Genomic DNA, 18,096 nt, shown 5'->3' with positions numbered 1-18,096 from the left:
GCCATTACTGGCGAAGAAGTGGCTCAACAACCTTCAAAACTTCCAACACTGGGCATGTTGTAACACAGGCAGACAACGTTCGCTGTCCGCCGGAGGTTCAGCGATGTAGACTGAACACATCCAATCAGATTAGTCGCCGGTGCTATCTATAATGAAACTATTCTACGTAGAATGGAAGCTGGAAATTCAAGACTCGTTCAGCTGAGCCGCTGTGATTTATAGCGAGTCGCATCTTTAAAGTCTTCCAACAAATTATACACTTGACACAGAGAGCTAAATTGTTCTGCAAATGATCCTCAGGACTTGCTTTACCGGCTCAATGCGTTTGTACAAAATCGTCAAAACCGTTTTAGGGTGCCGTTAAGTAAGCTACAAAACATTTGCCATTTGCAGTGCTATCTTCCTTTACATTCTTTTATTAAAGAAATTTTCCCAGAATGTGCCACGCCCAATCCTTCGGCAATGTTGCTGCAGATACGTATGCCACCACCCACCGCCATGTACGGCCGACAGCCAGCATCTCGTGTTTTGGCAATGGAGTCCACCAGCTGGCCGCTGATGCCAAAGTCACAGAGCTTGATGTTGCCTCGCCGGTCCAGCAAAATGTTACTTGGCTTTACATCTGTGTAAACATGTAGACAGCAGATTAGCTTGGACAAAAAAAGAAACAAAAAAAAGGCACGACAAAACACGTGCACAACATATGAAGGGCCTCTAAACAACTTAAAAAAACTTGCAATACAGCCGCACCTGGTTACAGCAGTTGAATAAACAGCAAAATAACTTTCTGGCATTCATTACAAGCATACGTGCAGAGACTGGTAAGGAAAGAAAAAAAAAACGCCCGGCCTGCGTGGAACACACAGCACAGTCACAGTGGAAGCTCGAGCCCATTGCAAACTCTCTCGAAGTAAGCAGAGAATTTTTCTCGCCTATGTAGCAAATATGTGCTTATAGCAAATGTTGAACGTAACGAAAGCATTTTTGCGTCACAATAATTCGACTGCAGGTTCGACTGTTAGATGGTAAAAACTGTCACTTACCTCTGTGGATGATGTTCAGCTTATCCTTGAGGTAATTCAGGGCTTTCACAGTCTGCATTATATAAAAGTGATTATTTAGTTGGAGAGGCTGTCAGCTTAAACACACGGCACATAACCAAACAGAAACATGCCACCAGTGGGCAGCAGGAGTTCCAGAAACAAAATTGGCCACGTTTTTTTAGCTTCCTATTAGCAGAATAAAAACCAGCGAAAGAAGTTGTGCCAAGCACGGGTCACGACACCTACAGCAACTGTGATCTTTCCCAGAATGGCTTCGGGTATGCGCTGGTGCTGTTTTTCGTAGACAAACTTGTAGAACTTATCCAGTGACGTGTCCATTATCTCCATGCAGATCCAGCAATCACCCTGCAATGGATCAAGACTTTCATGGTAGATCTGACAAAAAAAAAGAAGGTGGAAGCGGCTAGCACGATACGATGTGAACTACAAAGAAGAGTTTAGCAGACTTTTGCTTAACTTCCAACGCACTCAGATCTTAGGTAGAGAATGGCATTTGAGAAAGTTATTGCTGCCACGATCAGTTCTCCTTTCCAGTCTCTCCTTGCTAGTGCAGGACCCACATGTGCTGACCGTATGTATATACAGGCTGTTTCACGCTTAGGGGAAAACTCGGAGTGCATTGCGATATGCTTAGAGTTTTCCCCAAGTGTGAAACAGCCTGTACATACATACGTAAGTACATACAGGCAGTGGCGTAAATCCAGAAAAATCACAAGGGGGGACACACCTCGTCATGGTGGCCATCTTTTTTTAATCAAGATAGGTGTTATTTTTACTTATATAAAAATTAGATAATTTTTTGAAATGAAATGAAATAGCGAGCATGGGTGCCCAGCTCATGTAATTGCATTGTTTAATTGACTCTTCTCTGAAACTGGTCTCACACAGCCGAGGGGTATTGAACACAGGACCTGCACACTACAAAATAAACAGGCATTACAGAAAGTTAAATGCACTATACTTAACTGCCAAGCAATTCAAACATATGATGTTCTAAAAATAAATCTCAATTGGGGGGACATTTGCAAACGGTGTCCCTCCCAGGCTGAACACAGGGGGAGCTCAGGACCCCCCTGACCCCCCGGGATTTATGCCAGTGCATACAGGGTGTTTCAGCTAACTTGCACCAAGTGTATTCTTTGAATTACGTGAACCCTAAAGGAAGGCTGAAAAAAAAAATTAAGCAGAGCAGTTGTCTCAGCATATATGCAATAATCCGAAGTTGCTGAATAAGCGTTAGGACATTCCTGTTGAATATTTTTCATTACGGTTGCTATTTTAACCCCTTGAGGGTTTTCGCCGTACATGTACGGCAGAAGCTCCCTGGTACCAAAGGGTTTTTGTCGTACATGTACAGCATAGCTTTTATTTTTAAAACGCGCGCCTTTTTCGATCATTTCTTTTGCTTGGCCTGTGCTGTGACACTTCGGGAATACGTAGAATTTTTTTCATACGCCGATGTCTCTCCGTTGTACTTTTTTTTTTCTTCGCAAAATAGCGTGCAGGCTATCGCTTGCACAACCGAGCACGCCCGCGGAGTGGTTGGTTTCAAACGCGCGCCTTCTTCAATCATTTTTCTTCCTTGGAATGTGCTGCCACGCTTCGGGAATACGTGGAATTTTTTTTAATGCGCCGATGCACCTCCGTGCGCCGATGTCTCTCAGTCTTTTATTTTTTTTTTAATGCGAATGCATTTCTTAGTCGGGGGTTGTCCTGCGTCCCTGGCCGGCGCGTGCACAGGTGTTACCTCTCCGCGCGTGCTCCTCCTCGCCCCTAGCAACAGCTTCGCCGCGCCTAGCAACCGGAGCAGGTGGTGAGCGGCGGAGGGTAAGGGAGAGGAGGAGTGTACCCGGTGAGGGCGCTCGCATCGCGGAGCTCGCTCGGAGAGAGAGCTCGGGCGCTCCTCCTCTCCGCGCTTGGACCTATATATATCATGCAGGGAGCGCGCGCTTTGGTGTCTTGATAGCGATGGAAGTCGGTGAAGTCGAGTCTCTCGCGGCAACGATACCACTAGGACGAAGTGTAACACAATGCAACTCGAGCATTACGCCTCTACGTGCACACTCTAGTCTCTCTTCATTAATTAATCGCACACTCATCGGGTGCACCCAAACGCATTCGCATTTCCTCACGATCCCCTTCGGGGAGGTGCGGCTTTTTTTTGCTTTCCAAAGCGGCGCGGCGGCTTTCAATTGCGCATCAGAATGCACGCACGCGGTCCGGCAGGTTTCGATTTCATCCATCGGGTGGCTTTTGCTTCTTGCGCCCGCAAAGCTGATGGCTGTTTGGTTTCTAATCTCTCAAAGGGTGACCGCTTGTTACTCTCTCGTTTATTGCTCACTGGGGTGCGATTACAACAGTTTCCGTGCGGCGCTAAATTACACAAACGACGCCGCCGTGATTGCGTTTCCTGTTCTGGAGTCTCGGAAAAACTAACTACCGTATTTTCCGGTGTATAAATCGCACCTTTGTATAAGACGCACCTTCTACTTTTTACGACTTTCGAAAGATAAAATGATATATAAGACGCATCTATTTTTAACTCAGTCGACATGATAAAACATGACCCACGCAGAGTAATAATAATATCTGGGGTTTAACGTCCCAAAACCACGATATGATTATGAGAGACGCCGTAGTGGAGGGCTCCGGAAATTTCGACCACCTGGGGTTCTTTAACGTGCACCTAAATCTAAGCACACGAGCCTCAAACATTTTCGCCTCCATCGAAAATGCAGCCGCCGCGGCCGGGATTCGATCCCGCGACCTTCGGGTCAGCAGTCGAGCGCCATAACCACTAGACCACCGTGGCGGGGCAACCCACGCAGAGTACATTGATTGCGAAATGCGTAGTCACGCACGGCACTGAATATCTGTAAGCAGCAGTTTTATTAAGGCGCAGAAAACCACTATTTATTCTACTGGATTTGAAGCCACATCCTCCGGCCGCACTGTCAAAAGTTCCGCCTCGGTTGGCAGCATCGCTGGGTTGCCGTCGTCAGCCTCTGAGTAACTTTTACGCAGCATTGTAAGCACCTTGAAGCACATCGTTGGAACTGCCTGTACTATGGTGGCTACCATACCTTTAGGGCATTACCAGACTTGGCGAGAACACATAAACAACGAACGCGCCGCACGGTTATCACACGATCGTCGGATACCACCCACACAACGCATACAAAACGTAAATGGCGACCGGAAGCCGGAAGCTGCGACTACTGCTGGACTGCAGCGGCGTCTCACACGGAAACTGATGATGATGATAATGAAGTGGTACTTTCGCTTTTGTAATATTGTGATATTGTGGGCGCTACAACGTTACAATGGACCGTTGTGGTGCTCTTTTTTATTTATTGCCTCAGTTCTGTGGGCTTAATTCTTCGTTTAAGAACAAACAATTCAAACAGTACAATGGGGCACGCGACAGTGGTGGCTTTTATTGCGGCCGCAATCTCCGTGGGCGCCGCGCTGCTTGAACAGCAAGTAGCTGACATCTAAGATCGCAGCCGCTTCATTGTTACAACAAAATTAGATATATTTTTACGAATGCTCTCGAGCTCAGTTTATCGTACTCATAAATTAAATATAAACAAATTGGTCTCGCAGAATGACTTTTTGCGTATATAAGACGCACCGTTGTATAAGACGCACCAGCGAAAATCTAGGAAAAAAGGTGCGTCTTATACACCGGAAAATACGGTACGTCTTGTTGGCGATAAGACGAAGGATTACTGTAGCTTTTTTACTCGCTCTGCTTTCGGGATGGGCGTACAACCATAGAGTTTTCTTCCCTGCGCTCACTGACGCAGTTCGCTTACGCTATGGAAGTGCGCGCCGGTTACTCTGCTGCCGGTGAGTCGAGCAGCGATTCTTCCAATGCGGACTATTCCCCAAGTGCCGAATCAGAATCTGATTCATTGGATTTCAGTTTGTCAGACGACGTTTTTTTGACGAGTTTAGACTCCGATGAGGATCAAGGAGCGACATCTGAAAAGCGTGCGCGGCGAGCCATGCTTCAAAGACTATCACACGGTGAAAAGCTTTTAGTGTTAGAGCACGACCATTTTTAACCTGAAAAGTACTCTGGTGCGCTTATTTTTGTATGTCTGGGAGCCAGGCCCATAGCCAGGAATTTTTTTCGTGGGGTGGCCCACTTGCTGAAACCCTCGACTATTTGAGAAAAACGCCTATTTTCACTACCTTTTTTCGGTTAAACACCATGTATCATAAAAATTGCCAGAGAGGGGGGGAGGGCGGGCCCCCCTTCCCTGGCTACGGGCCTGCTGGGAGATGTGTTTAATACAATGCATAATTTTTATTTATAAAAAACTGTTAAAGTTGTTTTTTTAGGATTTTTGCTTGGTTTTACTACGAATAAACCATGTGTATGTAACAACAAAAATGATTTTTTTGTCACTTTACGGTCACGAAAAAAAAAATTTAGACAAAATTTTTCTTAAATAAAATCGCCTGAAGAATTTATTTCAGCAATAAAAAAATTACACATTTTTGGACTGGATTTCATGAAAAAATTCGACCCTCAAAGGGTTAAAGGTTAATTAAGCAATCTTTGTTAATTACCCAGCTTGGCAGATTTGCAGTAATCATAGAATAGATAAAATATTCCGATGTTTTATCAACAAGTGCTACAACATTTGCATTGAAAATTTCTTGCAAGAGTTACTAATTTAGAAGCTACTTAAGCAAATGTTGGTAATTAGCCAGCTTAGTGCATTGGACGTGCTGCATATGGCTCAGAACAATACCGGGCTAATTCGATACATGTAATGCATATGTTTTCTTTTTAATACTAAGCGCAAGTTAGCTGAAACAGCTTATATGTATGTGATGAAAGATCCTTGGGACATGGGGTGATGCTGGAGCCAACGTTTCGACAAGCGGACTTGTCTTCTTCGAGGCTGCAACACTTGTACCCTTGAAGAAAAGTTCACTTGTCGAAACGTTTTCTCCAGCGACACACCCCGTGTCCCAAGGATACATTTTCCCCCAAACCTGTATGTAAGTATGAGAGAGAGAGAGGGGTGGGTATGTGTACGGAATGTATACCTGAATAAAAAAGACGAAGACGCCGACCACAAGAGAATAAAAATGTAATGACGGTATGTATACCTCTATGCATGGCTCAAATTGTGGCTGAGGGGACAAGCACCCCCAAGCCCCCTCTTGACTTTCATTGCAGTTTCATTGCAGCTGATGACATTATAGCATTATTGCAAAGAAGGCAGTGGTGCCAATCTCGTGGCAGCAAACAATGCCACTGTGATGGCAGTATGGCCTCTGAGAGTGATGTGACATACTAACCTTCCCAGGCACACAATCACATAAAAGACTCCCCACTCAAGCAAATTGCATCCTTTCAGGTGCATTTTAAATATGCCAGGGGTGTACTTGATTCCATCAGACCCTAATAGGGCACATTAAAATGAACAACGAGCGACAGTAAACCAGGCTGCCTTACCTCCTTGAAGATGGCCCCATAGAACTGGACAATGTAGGGGCAGTCATTGCTTTTCATCACAACCTCGAGATCCATCAGCAGCTGCTTCTGCTCCTTCTCATCAACCGTGGAACGAATGCGCTGAAACAAACACGTCCACCGACTCAGCCTCCAATGAACCGCAATTACACGAGAACAGAAATGCACCTTGGCCTGCAACGTAATGCGTAGGACACACGAGCCGTGGTCAGTTAGAGCAACGGAATGGTTAACACAAGATGGGAAATGCAGCTGAGGATGGCAGCAAGTTAGATGTGACAAAATTAGGAAGTCTGCAGGGACAAGATGAAACCAGGTCGCACAAGGTAGGGTAAAAATAATGGAGATCACTGGGAGAGGCCTTTGTCTTGCAGTGGACAGAAATTAGGCAGATAATGACGACTGCTAGAGGTAGACAGCATTTTCCAAGTCTAAGCTAAATAACATGCAGCAGATCTCAAGCACTGCAGGAATTACTGTTATCTGAAGAATTTTGCTGGTGGGTATCCAGCCTCTTTTGGGGCTTTGCCAGATACAGTACCAGTGCAGCAAACAGCATGTAAAATAAGTTTGCTTATTCCTCATGAGATGTGGTATCATGCATGGGGAGAATGTACGCACAATGCAGTGAGCAAACGCACGTATGTCAAACATGAAAATGCTTCTCGGGCAGTGCCTGACAGTGAGGGCTAAGGTCATGTTGTGTTGTCAGGATAACAGACCAGAAAGGGTTAAGAGAATGAAAACTGACTTTACATCTTCAACAAAGACGCAAATTGGCAGGCTTTGTGCCCATGAAAAGACTACATAATCTGAAACAAATTGAAGGAGTTAGGAAAGCACGGAGAGGAATTAGGACAGAAGGCTAACATAGAATCACTGCAGCTAAACAGCATCGATGCGCTACAAATGCCTTTAACGAAATTGTTGGGACGGGATATACCATCAAATATGGATGGAATTAAGCCATGAAAAAGTTCACTTCAAGGAGGTGCACCAAGCTGACCTTGACGGCCATTTCCAGCTTGCTTTTCTGGTGGACCATCTTGTTGACGGTGCCGAATGCACCTCGGCCAATCTCACCGAGGTCCATCAGATCATCGGCCGTGAAATCGTACTCCTGCAACGAGGAGGGCAGTGCATGGGCAAAATCAAGACACCATCGGCATGACATTTGTTTAAAAGGACACTAAAGGCAAATATTAAATCAATAAATTAGAGCTGTGCGAATAGCAAAATTTTGGGTGCAAAGCGAATTCGAATATTGAAGTGTGAGTGCAAATCAAATCGAATATTTTTCGAATATTTATAGAATATTTTCCCAATACTTCGAAGCGAAATTGCAGAAAAAAAGTTGGAGAGGATTTCTAAGAATATTCTTATGAGATAGCAACATGAAAGAGGCCGAATTGTATTTATGTACATGATTTGGTGCAACCAAAGTGTTGCCGACAACACTTTACACGTGGTAGGCAAAGATGCCATTTCCTCAGCCTCTCCTCTTCTTTCAACTTCTGTGGAAGCCCAACTGGTGTGGTGGACAAGAATCTGCTCCCTTCAAGTCTGGTGTTCTAAATCTGCCTCAAAGACATCGATATATAATAACTTTAGGTGCGAGGAAACCAGCAAAACTCAAAACACAAGGACGAAGAAGAAGGCACATTCAAGCACATACCATCGCCGGAAAAGAAGGCACTTGTGTTTGAGTTTCGCTGGTTTCCTCGCACCTAAACATGAACCAACCGGCCCAGCTTTTCACGCTTCTGAAATATATAATAACATCTGAAATTTTGAATGCTAAAAAGCTTCGGCGTCCGATTTTTCGGACTTCCTGTCCAAATTTCAGGTCCAAAACATCATTAATTGAGCCCCCACCTCTGCCACATCTTTCATCTCCATGTTGCAACCGGCGTTTTCTTTAGTTAATGCACTTGCGACTGTAGCGGAGCTTGAAAGGCAGCTTTGCCGCAATGCGGGGGCGTGATGAGGTGAAGCATATTGAAAATCTAGGGACCACTTCTAGTAGGATTGATAGGCGCCCGTCCGCTTCTCTTGTGTGCCTTGTCAATTTCGTGCGCTGCGCAAAAATGGATAAGTTCCAACTCGCCCGCCTATCAATCCTACTACAGTTTATTGCTAGTTCTTCGGGCTCTCCTATGTGTAAAAATGTCGATTTCACAGACGCATCTGCCATTCCTCCTGTCATCGCCGTTTGCATCTGCCGTGCATGGACTGCTTCGTGGTATGCCAGGCTTCAGCGCTTGTCCTGTCCTCTTCTCTTGTGTGCCTTGTCAATTTCGTGCGCTGCACAAAGATGGACCACTTCTAATCGGATGTTGACTATCTCTTGGCTACGTTCAACCGTAACGGAGCTTGAAAGGCAGCTTTGCCGCAATACGAGAATGTAATGAGGTGAAGCATACTGAAAATCTGAAGGGGTCACTTTCAATTGGACGTTGACTGTATTTGTCTTTAGGAAGTTCGAATAGTGAAATTCCAGTGCGAATCGAATCGAATAGCAAACACTATTCGAAAAGTATTCGAAATTTCGAATATTCGCACACCCCTACAATAAATACAATTATGAAAATCTCACAGGACTTGCCTTGTGCAAAGAAAATGCTTCATTTAAGAGAAAATCATGTTTGAAGGGTACACATTCCTGTAGTGCAATCCAAATCCCCTTCCAAAAAAAAAAAAAAAAAAAAGAGAGAGAGAGGTGGTGTGACCTGGGCAAGCCACATACAAGAGAGTCTGTTTGCACCTCAACAGCTTGGGTTCATGCGACCTGAGCACATATGACGTCGTTAGTAGAGTGGCGTGTCACTGTCAGCCCTGACTCTGGCAGTAGTAATGCTGGCAAAATAGTGAGAACCACGGAGTGGCATGGCATAGGCTACTGGACCCCCACGATACTTATGCAACACCAGGCAAAACCTTGCCTTTCATTCAAATTGCTTGGCAGTAGTATGACAACATACGTGACACTTCTGCTCAGGTCCATCACCTTAAGCTGTTCAGGTGGAAATATACTATCCCGTCGCATACGCCACCATTGCCTCTTACTGCCCGACGGATGGCGTCATTGTTTCTCACCTAAAATGCAAAAACGCAGCCAGAGTGATGTCACATGGACGCAGCATTTTCTTTTACATGCAGTTAGAGTGAGGTCCGCCATTGAGTAACGCCATCGAAGCACTAGACGTTGACAAAAGCAGGGAAATGAGTGTGTGTGCAGCAAAACTTTTCAACCACACACGTTTCCAGGGAATACACGGTGCTGCGAGCAAGCCCCGACTGGTAGATGCAGTACATTTACAGCACTGTTTGTATGTTTATATGAAAACGTGCCAATTTTTCTAATGCGCCACAGAGTTTCTTTTCTAATATTTGTTTAGGCCAGCACATCGGCTACTGCTTGGATTTATGCACACGTGCGGTGGTAAGTCTTCCTTTCGCTTTGCGGCCAGTTTCAGTTTCTGTGCCCCCCCCCCACTGTGGTTTATAATCTCTCAAATTGTGATCTCTTGATATTAGCTCATTCATTACCCACAGTGGTGCAATTATAGCTGTCTGCAGGTGACTTCTGGTAAATAAAACTGATGCTGCCTTATACAAACAATGTTGCCATGCCCACGTGTTTCCTTTCTTGAGAATCGCAAAGCCTCTCGGTGGTGACAAGATGAAGGGTTGGCGGAAGTTTCTCACTCGTTTAGTTTCTTTCTGGTGGGTACACAACTACACTATTCTCGTGTGCACTCACGTAATGCAGTGACTGCGCTATGGGTGAGCACACTAGTTTCTCTGCAGCAAATGAGTCAAACGGCAATTCCTTTGATTCAGACTACTACCCAAATGTAAAATCAGAATCAGGTTCATCGGATGTCAGCCACTGAGACGTGGAATCACCAACCATGAACTCGGAATCCAACCGAGGACAAACTTCTCAGAACCGTGCACAGCAAGATTCTGACAGGGACAAAGGTGACAGTAATTTGGTATGCAAATTTTCCTAAGCCTGCGAAACATATTTTCAAAGCATATACTGTTTTTATTTCTGATATAAACTTTTTTCTCATTTCTATTATTCACAAATAACCACTGCATCTACACAGACATATGGAAAATATACTTTTTGTCACCTTATGGTCATACCAAAGAGTCACGAGTCATGTCCTAGATTAGTTTTAATCTTGTGATTACTAAAGCACTGTCATTGATAATATTGATGTTTTAGACATTCTTAAGTATGTCATCACTCATCTTCCAGTGGAGCCTAAATTTTTATTTGCCTTCAGTGTCCATTTAATGAAGCAACAATCATAAGCCTAGAAATCCTGACAGACATGTAAACCTTATAATTGAGAAAAATACTAGTTGAAGCAAAAAGTACAAATAACAGTAGGAGGTATTTCATACAAGACGAATGACAAGCTCTCAAGGTTTAGCCCTTTGCAATAAAATCCCAAAAACTGGAAGGTATGTATACACAGTCCGCACCTCTTCAGGAGAGATCTTGAGCTTTCCGGATGAGTGAATTTTCGGTGGTAGCCATACTCGCTCACTACGTGAGAAAATAAATAAAGGTCAGTGTTGCAAGCCCCTCCCCCCAGTTCCAGCAACATGCAATACACATGGAAGCAAGCTTTAAGGGCCCTCAAACCACCGACACGTAAGCATCTGTTTCTGTGAGGCACAATGTTGTTGTAAAGGCTTCATTACCAAGGCAAGCAAAATGCACTTCAATGCAGCTGGAGACGCAAGATCTTCACAAGGCACTGAATTGTAAGCACTGCAAAAAAGCTGTTCACATGCCGACATTTGTCAACCAGTGAACTTGGTAAAGGTGCTGGGCAATGGACATAAGAATAACAGGCAATTTTTAGAATCCCTGGTGTGTAATCCCCCTCACTGCTATTTTCAGCCTGCCAATGTGCACAGCTAGGCACAATAGCGAAATTCAGAATCGTAACCACTTTGACGTGACAAGCGCCATGTCAGATTCTAGGCTTCGGATTCAACATGCAATGGCCATAACTGCTGTGGTCGGATGCACTGTTATAAAAGACAGGAACTCAAGCTAATGGCACCGTAATATGCTTACTTCTACATTTCACTATTCGTGAATGCAGAGTAGAGTTGTTAAATTGCATGTTTATATTTTATTATTACCCTAAAGTTGCTCATTTCAAAAGTCACTGTTACTGACATCATTAGGTCAAATTCCATTAAATTTAGACGGGGCAGCTCGGCCGAAAAAAATGTCATTCGGGAACTTAATGCCTTAACTACTGAATGTCATTCCTTATGCGTGTGTGGCATGTGTACAAAATGCTTTCATAGGAGAACCAAACATTGATAATTAAAAAAAAAAGAAAGGTTATAGCACCAAGCTTACAACCTTCTAACTGTGCACTAGGAACACAGCACTCTGGATTCTTTAAAGCATCTAAAGAAGGCATACAAATGCATTATATTTTAGTATACTTCAAAACATTACTTCCTTCACATATGTTTTGCAAAAAAGGTCTTCATCGTATATACAGGTAGGATTAGAAAAAGATATGTTACACATAAATTTTGCTTTCATTAGATGGCATAGTGAATACAGTTCACAGAGTTGTGTGATTTAAGAATTTGGAAGACTGCGACACTGAAGCTTCCATTATTTGAAGTTATTAATTTTTGTTTAAATTTTGTACAAATTACATATTAGAAGTTAACAAAATAAAATTTTATATGAGCATGCACATTTCAACAAAAATTTAAACTGATACATAGTGAACTAATAGATGTGTGGCATACTTTTCTTCTTCTTCTGGCACGACGCACTTGGGACATAAACTAGTAGTGGGTAGTCGGCTGAGGAAAAAGAAGAAGTAGTTGGAACAATGGCGGAGATACATTAATAAACCGCGCTGTGTTTTCGGAACCGCGTTTCAGAGTGCTATATTTATTGGTGACCCGGACTACGAACGCGACCTTCCATGGAGCAGCGTGAGCATCTCGACGGCCTCAGCCCTAGTACCGCTGCCACTGCACCTGGCCATGTACCCTCTTCCGGTGTTGTTGGAGGTACTACTACTATAATGCTACCACAGCTGTGGCTTGCCGATCCCTCCTTATGGTTCATTCAAGTCGAGAACAAGTTCCGAATTCATCGCATCACGTCAGAAGTTCGCAAGCATGAGATGCTCGTTGAAGCGTTGCCGCCACAGGCAATGGCCGAAATACGCGACATCCTCGTGGGCCCGCCTGGTGACACTCCATATACGACAGTCAAACAGGCTCTTCTTCACCGACTCGTTCCGCCTAAGCATCGGCGCATTCAGCAACTTCTGTGCAACGAAGAGCTCGGGGACCGCCGTCCTACACAGTTTCTACGTCACCTGCAGCATCTACTTGGGGACCAGCCGGACGGCTTGGAAACATCCATACTACGTGAGTTGTTTCTACAGCGTCTTCCACCTACCGTGCGAATGGCTCTTGTCCCAGCTCAGGATAAGACGCTGTCGGAGCTGGCAGAAATGGCCGATGACATGATGGACGTGGCTCCGGCAGTCATAAACGCTGCCCACACCTCTCCGATTTCCGAAGCAGATTCCCTTCGAGAAACGGTAAAAGATCTCGCAGCTGAAGTCGCCAACTTGCGTCTGCAATTGCTGAGCATTCGCAACTTAAATGACCAGCCTCGTCCACACCGATCATCTCTCACGTCGCCTGCTCCGCAACGGCCCCGCCACCAGCCCGAGCACCGCTTTTCACCGCGGAACACATGCTACTATCACCGGCGTTTTCGTGCCGCGGCTCGCAGATGTGTGCCACCCTGCTCATGGCGCATGGGAAACGCTCCGGCCGATCGTCAATAACAGCGGCGGGCGATCAAGGCCAAGCATCAAGCTGCCTCTTCCACATCACCGACAGAACCACAGGTCTTCGCTTGCTGGTGGACACTGGAGCAGAAGTCAGCATAATTCCAGCGTCCAAAACTGACCGGCGTCTCCGCGAGAAGTCAACTCCTTTACAAGCGATCAATTCTTCGGTCATCGCAACTTACGGACAGAAGTCTCTGACCCTTGATCTCGGTCTCAAGAGGAAACTGCAGTGGTTATTTTGGATAGCAGACGTACGCTACGCAATCTTAGGCGCCGATTTCTTAAGGCATTTTCATCTGCTCGTGGATATGAACCGCTGTCGCCTGGTGGATAGCTATACCGGCTTATCGGTCAATGGTTTTCTGTCACGCGCTACGGCCCTAAACCCCACTTTCGTGAAACCGCCTACGTCACCATATACAGCTCTGCTCAACGAGTTTCCGGAGATTACAACGCAGTCTCCAATGGATAAGACCCCCAAGCACACTGTGACCCACTGCATCGTAACCACAGGCCCACCGGTTCACTGCCGCCCTCGCCGACTTGGCCCTGATAAACTTCGCATTGCTCGCAACGAGTTTGAGCATATGTTACAGCTGCAGATCATTCGTCCGTCATCAAGCTCGTGGTCGTCGGCGCTACACATGGTTCCCAAGAAGAACAATGACTGGCGGCCCTGTGGTGATTATCGGGCTCTCAATGCAGTCACCGTTCCAGATCGATACCCGTTACCCAATATTCAGGACTGTACTGCCTTTTTAACCAGCACAACAGTATACTCGAAGATTGATCTCGTGAAAGCTTATCACCAGATCCCCGTTGAGCCTTCTGACATTCCCAAAACTGCAATAATTACCCCATTTGGACTCTATGAGTATTTACGAATGCCCTTCGGTTTGAGAAACGCAGCTCAGACATTTCAGCGTTTTATAGACGAAGTCACAAGAGGCTTGCCGTTTTGTTTCGCCTATATCGACGATCTTCTCGTTGCCAGCAAGGACGCTGAAACGCACAAGGCACATCTACGTGAGCTTTTCACTCGACTGCGTGATTACGACCTTGTCATCAATGTAGAAAAGTGTCAGTTTGGAGTCTCGGAGATAGCATTCCTCGGACATCAGATCACTAAAGATGGCATCACTCCTCTACCTAACAAGGTTCAAGCTATCCTCGAGTACCCGCCTCCCACGTCTATACGTAGTCTGCGACGTTTTCTCGGACTCGTCAATTTTTATCGCCGCTTCATCCCTACATGCTCTACACTGCTGCAGCCTCTGGAAGCACTACTCTCGACTTCGCAAGCCGAGTCAGCCGCACTTCCCTGGGACACGGTCGCGGATCAAGCTTTTTCCGCCGTTAAGACCAAACTCGCCCAGGCCACCCTCCTGCATCACCCTTCACCAACTGCTCCCACTAGCCTCATGGTGGACGCTTCTTCAGAAGCAGTTGGAGCCGCTCTTCATCAATGGATCAATGGTGCATGGGCTCCAATTTCCTTCTTCTCCCGCAAGTTACGCGACACTGAGCGCTGATACAGTACTTTCGGACGGGAGCTCCTCGCGGCCTACCTTGCGGTGAAGCATTTCAGGTACTTCCTCGAAGGGCGACAATTTGCCATTCTCACCGACCACAAGCCACTTGTTTCGGCTTTACGTTCCTGCAGTGCCACGCACACTCCTAGAGAACTTCGGCACCTTGCTTTCATTGCCGAATTCACCACAGACATACGTTATGTAAAAGGCAGCTTTAACAGTGCAGCGGACGCTCTCAGTCGTATTACCATCAATGCCACGACAGGCACCACCGACCTTTCATTGTCTTCGCTCGCGGAGGCACAGGCATTAGACGATGAGCTTCCACGACTCCGATACTCTACTTCCCTCCGACTGGAACAAGTCAACTTTCCCGACGACGACGTTACGCTCTGGTGCGATGTTTCACACAACTGCACTCGTATCTATGTTCCTTCACAGCTGCGTCGTGCTGTTTTTGACACCCTCCACTCCATCTGCCATCCAGGCGTAAGAGCTACGCAACACCTGGTCACTGAACGCTATGTCTGGCCGCGCATACGCGCTAACATTCGTGACTGGGTTCGCACTTGCACAGCGTGTCAGCGTATCAAGGTACAACGGCACACCAAGCCTCCATGGGGAAAATTCCCTCTCCCTGATGCACGTTTCGACACCATTCATTTGGACATTGTCGGGCCTTTACCTCCATGTCGGGGAAATACGTATTTGCTTACGTGTATTGACAGGTACACTAGGTGGCCTGAAGCAGCTCCAATGCCTGACATCACGGCAGAAACAGTTGCTCGTACCTTTCTTGCTACCTGGATTAGCCGTTTCGGTGTACCATCAACGGTGACTACCGATCGAGGCAGACAGTTTGACTCAGCGCTTTTCACCTCTGTCACATCTCTACTGGGTTGTGCGCGTATTCGCACAACTGCGTATCATCCAGCATCAAATGGCTTAGTGGAGAGACTCCACCGTCATCTAAAAGCAGCACTCGCCTCGCAGCCTCACGCCGAAGATTGGGTATCACACCTCCCCATCGTGCTTCTCGGCCTGCGTTCAACACTTCGGCCAGAGCTTGCCTGCTCTGTAGCCGAGATGGTTTATGGCTGCACACTCCGTTTGCCTGGTGACCTCGTCAGCCCCGTTACTATGCAGAGTGTTTCGGATCCATCTTCTTTCGTCCAGCGTCTGCGGGTCTTCATGCAAAACTTGCGCCCATCACCAACTTCAGCTCACACTAAGAACGACGTTTTTCTGCCGGCAAACCTACAGACATCTTCACACGTTTTTGTTCATGTCGATGCGTCTCGCCGTGCTCTTCAGCCTCGCTATGACGGTCCTTTCCCAGTCATCAAGCGTTCTGAACATCATTTTACAATCCTGCGTAATGGGCATGAAGACACAGTCAGCATTGAAAGGATCAAGCCGGCACCCATTCTGACAAGTTCCGTCTGATCATTTTTTTTTCTTCAAGTGCCCACGGCCACTTGTCTGCAGGGGGGGCCTATCTGTGGCATACTTTTCTTCTTCTTCTGGCACGACGCACTTGGGACATAAACTAGTAGTGGGTAGTCGGCTGAGGAAAAAGAAGAAGTAGTTGGAACAATGGCGGAGATACATTAATAAACCGCGCTGTGTTTTCGGAACCGCGTTTCAGAGTGCTATAGATGCTTTGTAAAAAAGGGTCAGTTCCCCAGAATGAATATCCAGTATATCAGAATTGTAAACACACAGGTTGTATAAACACAATAGCAAATCAACAAACATAATGAAACAATAGTATGTTTTGACGAGATGCAGTGCAAAGGTCCTCTTTTTGGCCTTCCTTGCTCATTTCACTTTTTTGTGGCAATCAAGAATATCTGAATTAGGTAAATTGCAGCTCATTTGGTTTTTTTTCTTCCCATAATGGGTCAGTCAATGAGCGTTGGTGTATGTAGCGTGTTCAACATTCCTAAGCTGTGTGAGATGACAAAGTGAAGATACCGTAACTGAAAACCTCTGTGGACTTGTGTGACATCAATATGCATAAAAACGTTGATAGGCGAAGGTTTGCTTGAATTAACTGGCACATCGATTACAACGAGTAGACAGAGGTATTGTTCCTGTTCACGCATGTTTACTAGATTAAAAAGGCTGGAGTGTTCATCGGAACATGCTTATCGAGTTGTCACGATCACACGACGCCTCATTAAGATTAGCGGTAACCTTTGCACTTAGAGGAGTGCACGACTAGATTGGTACGTATAATGACATTACACAACAAGTACGGGGCGCCAAAGGCCTCCCATCAACTTTCGCCCGAAGACTCACGTTCGCACGGGGTAGTTAAATCCCGGTATACTGGACGGCAGCTTGCTGGCATTGCCCAGGTGTTTCTTGGAACCGTTCCCGAAAGTGAGCCTCAGCTGCTCTCTCTGAGAAGAACGACCATGGATATCGCGGGCTGCAACATGACCAGAACACACATCTTTCACTCCTTCGCATTTAACACATTTCGCAAAACCCAACATCGACCCCCGAGGGCGCACGTTGAAAAGTTTAATCTGCTCCCTTCACGATGACCGCTTTGTTTTCCTCAAAGGAAGGTTTGAATTGGAACTGACCATACGAGTGCAAGCCGCGATACTCGACGCGCGAAAAGACGTTACGGCTCTCGACAAAAAATAAAAGTAATACAATGCCAAAAATGTTGGCTCGCTCCATTACAGGGCCGATCACTCGTTTAAAATGTATTTAAGCAATAGCATGCGCCCGTGAAACTCCCGATTCGGTGCAGCTAGCCGTACTCACGGGGATTTATCCGTGGAATCCCGCGTTGCTGATCCGCCATTTTACAACTGACTGCCGCTCTACGCTCCGGATCACGGATGCATCGAGGCTTTTCAGAGCTTCCGACTGCTTGAAGAGACGACGAGGTTCTTCCGCGTTACAGATTAGCTGGCATGATCCCCAGGAGTTAGAGTAGACGTCGGAAGCCCTCACGCGAAGCCATAACGCAGATCACAGTAGGCGAGTACAAACGCACGCACAGACGCACTCTCGCGCACCACCTACGCACGCTGTCCCTAACAAAATGGCCGGAAAGCTCACCGCTTATTTTGTTTTCGTGTTATTGCCCCGTGAAGGTCGGCTCA

The 18,096-nt window shown here is 46.1% G+C and overlaps 1 protein-coding gene across 1 annotated transcript in view; it reads right to left on the bottom strand.

The window, feature by feature from the left end:
- The window catches only part of LOC119400451 (dual specificity mitogen-activated protein kinase kinase 4), a 29,730-nt gene extending 11,711 nt beyond the window's left edge, over window positions 1–18,019 (bottom strand). The window contains exons 1-8 of the mRNA XM_037667493.2: window positions 17,753–18,019; window positions 17,273–17,405; window positions 11,062–11,125; window positions 7,568–7,681; window positions 6,544–6,663; window positions 1,290–1,409; window positions 1,044–1,095; window positions 495–622 (exon numbers count right to left, since the gene is read on the bottom strand). Coding sequence (XP_037523421.1) covers window positions 495–622; window positions 1,044–1,095; window positions 1,290–1,409; window positions 6,544–6,663; window positions 7,568–7,681; window positions 11,062–11,125; window positions 17,273–17,405; window positions 17,753–17,792 — 771 coding nt within the window. The 5' untranslated portion in view covers window positions 17,793–18,019. The remainder of the gene's footprint in view (window positions 1–494; window positions 623–1,043; window positions 1,096–1,289; window positions 1,410–6,543; window positions 6,664–7,567; window positions 7,682–11,061; window positions 11,126–17,272; window positions 17,406–17,752) is intronic.
- Between the last annotated feature and the right edge of the window lie 77 nt (window positions 18,020–18,096).

Source organism: Rhipicephalus sanguineus, chromosome 7 (genome assembly GCF_013339695.2).
Source record: "Rhipicephalus sanguineus isolate Rsan-2018 chromosome 7, BIME_Rsan_1.4, whole genome shotgun sequence".
Taxonomy (NCBI): Eukaryota; Metazoa; Arthropoda; class Arachnida; order Ixodida; family Ixodidae; genus Rhipicephalus; species Rhipicephalus sanguineus.
This window is presented reverse-complemented; position numbering and strand designations above follow the sequence as displayed.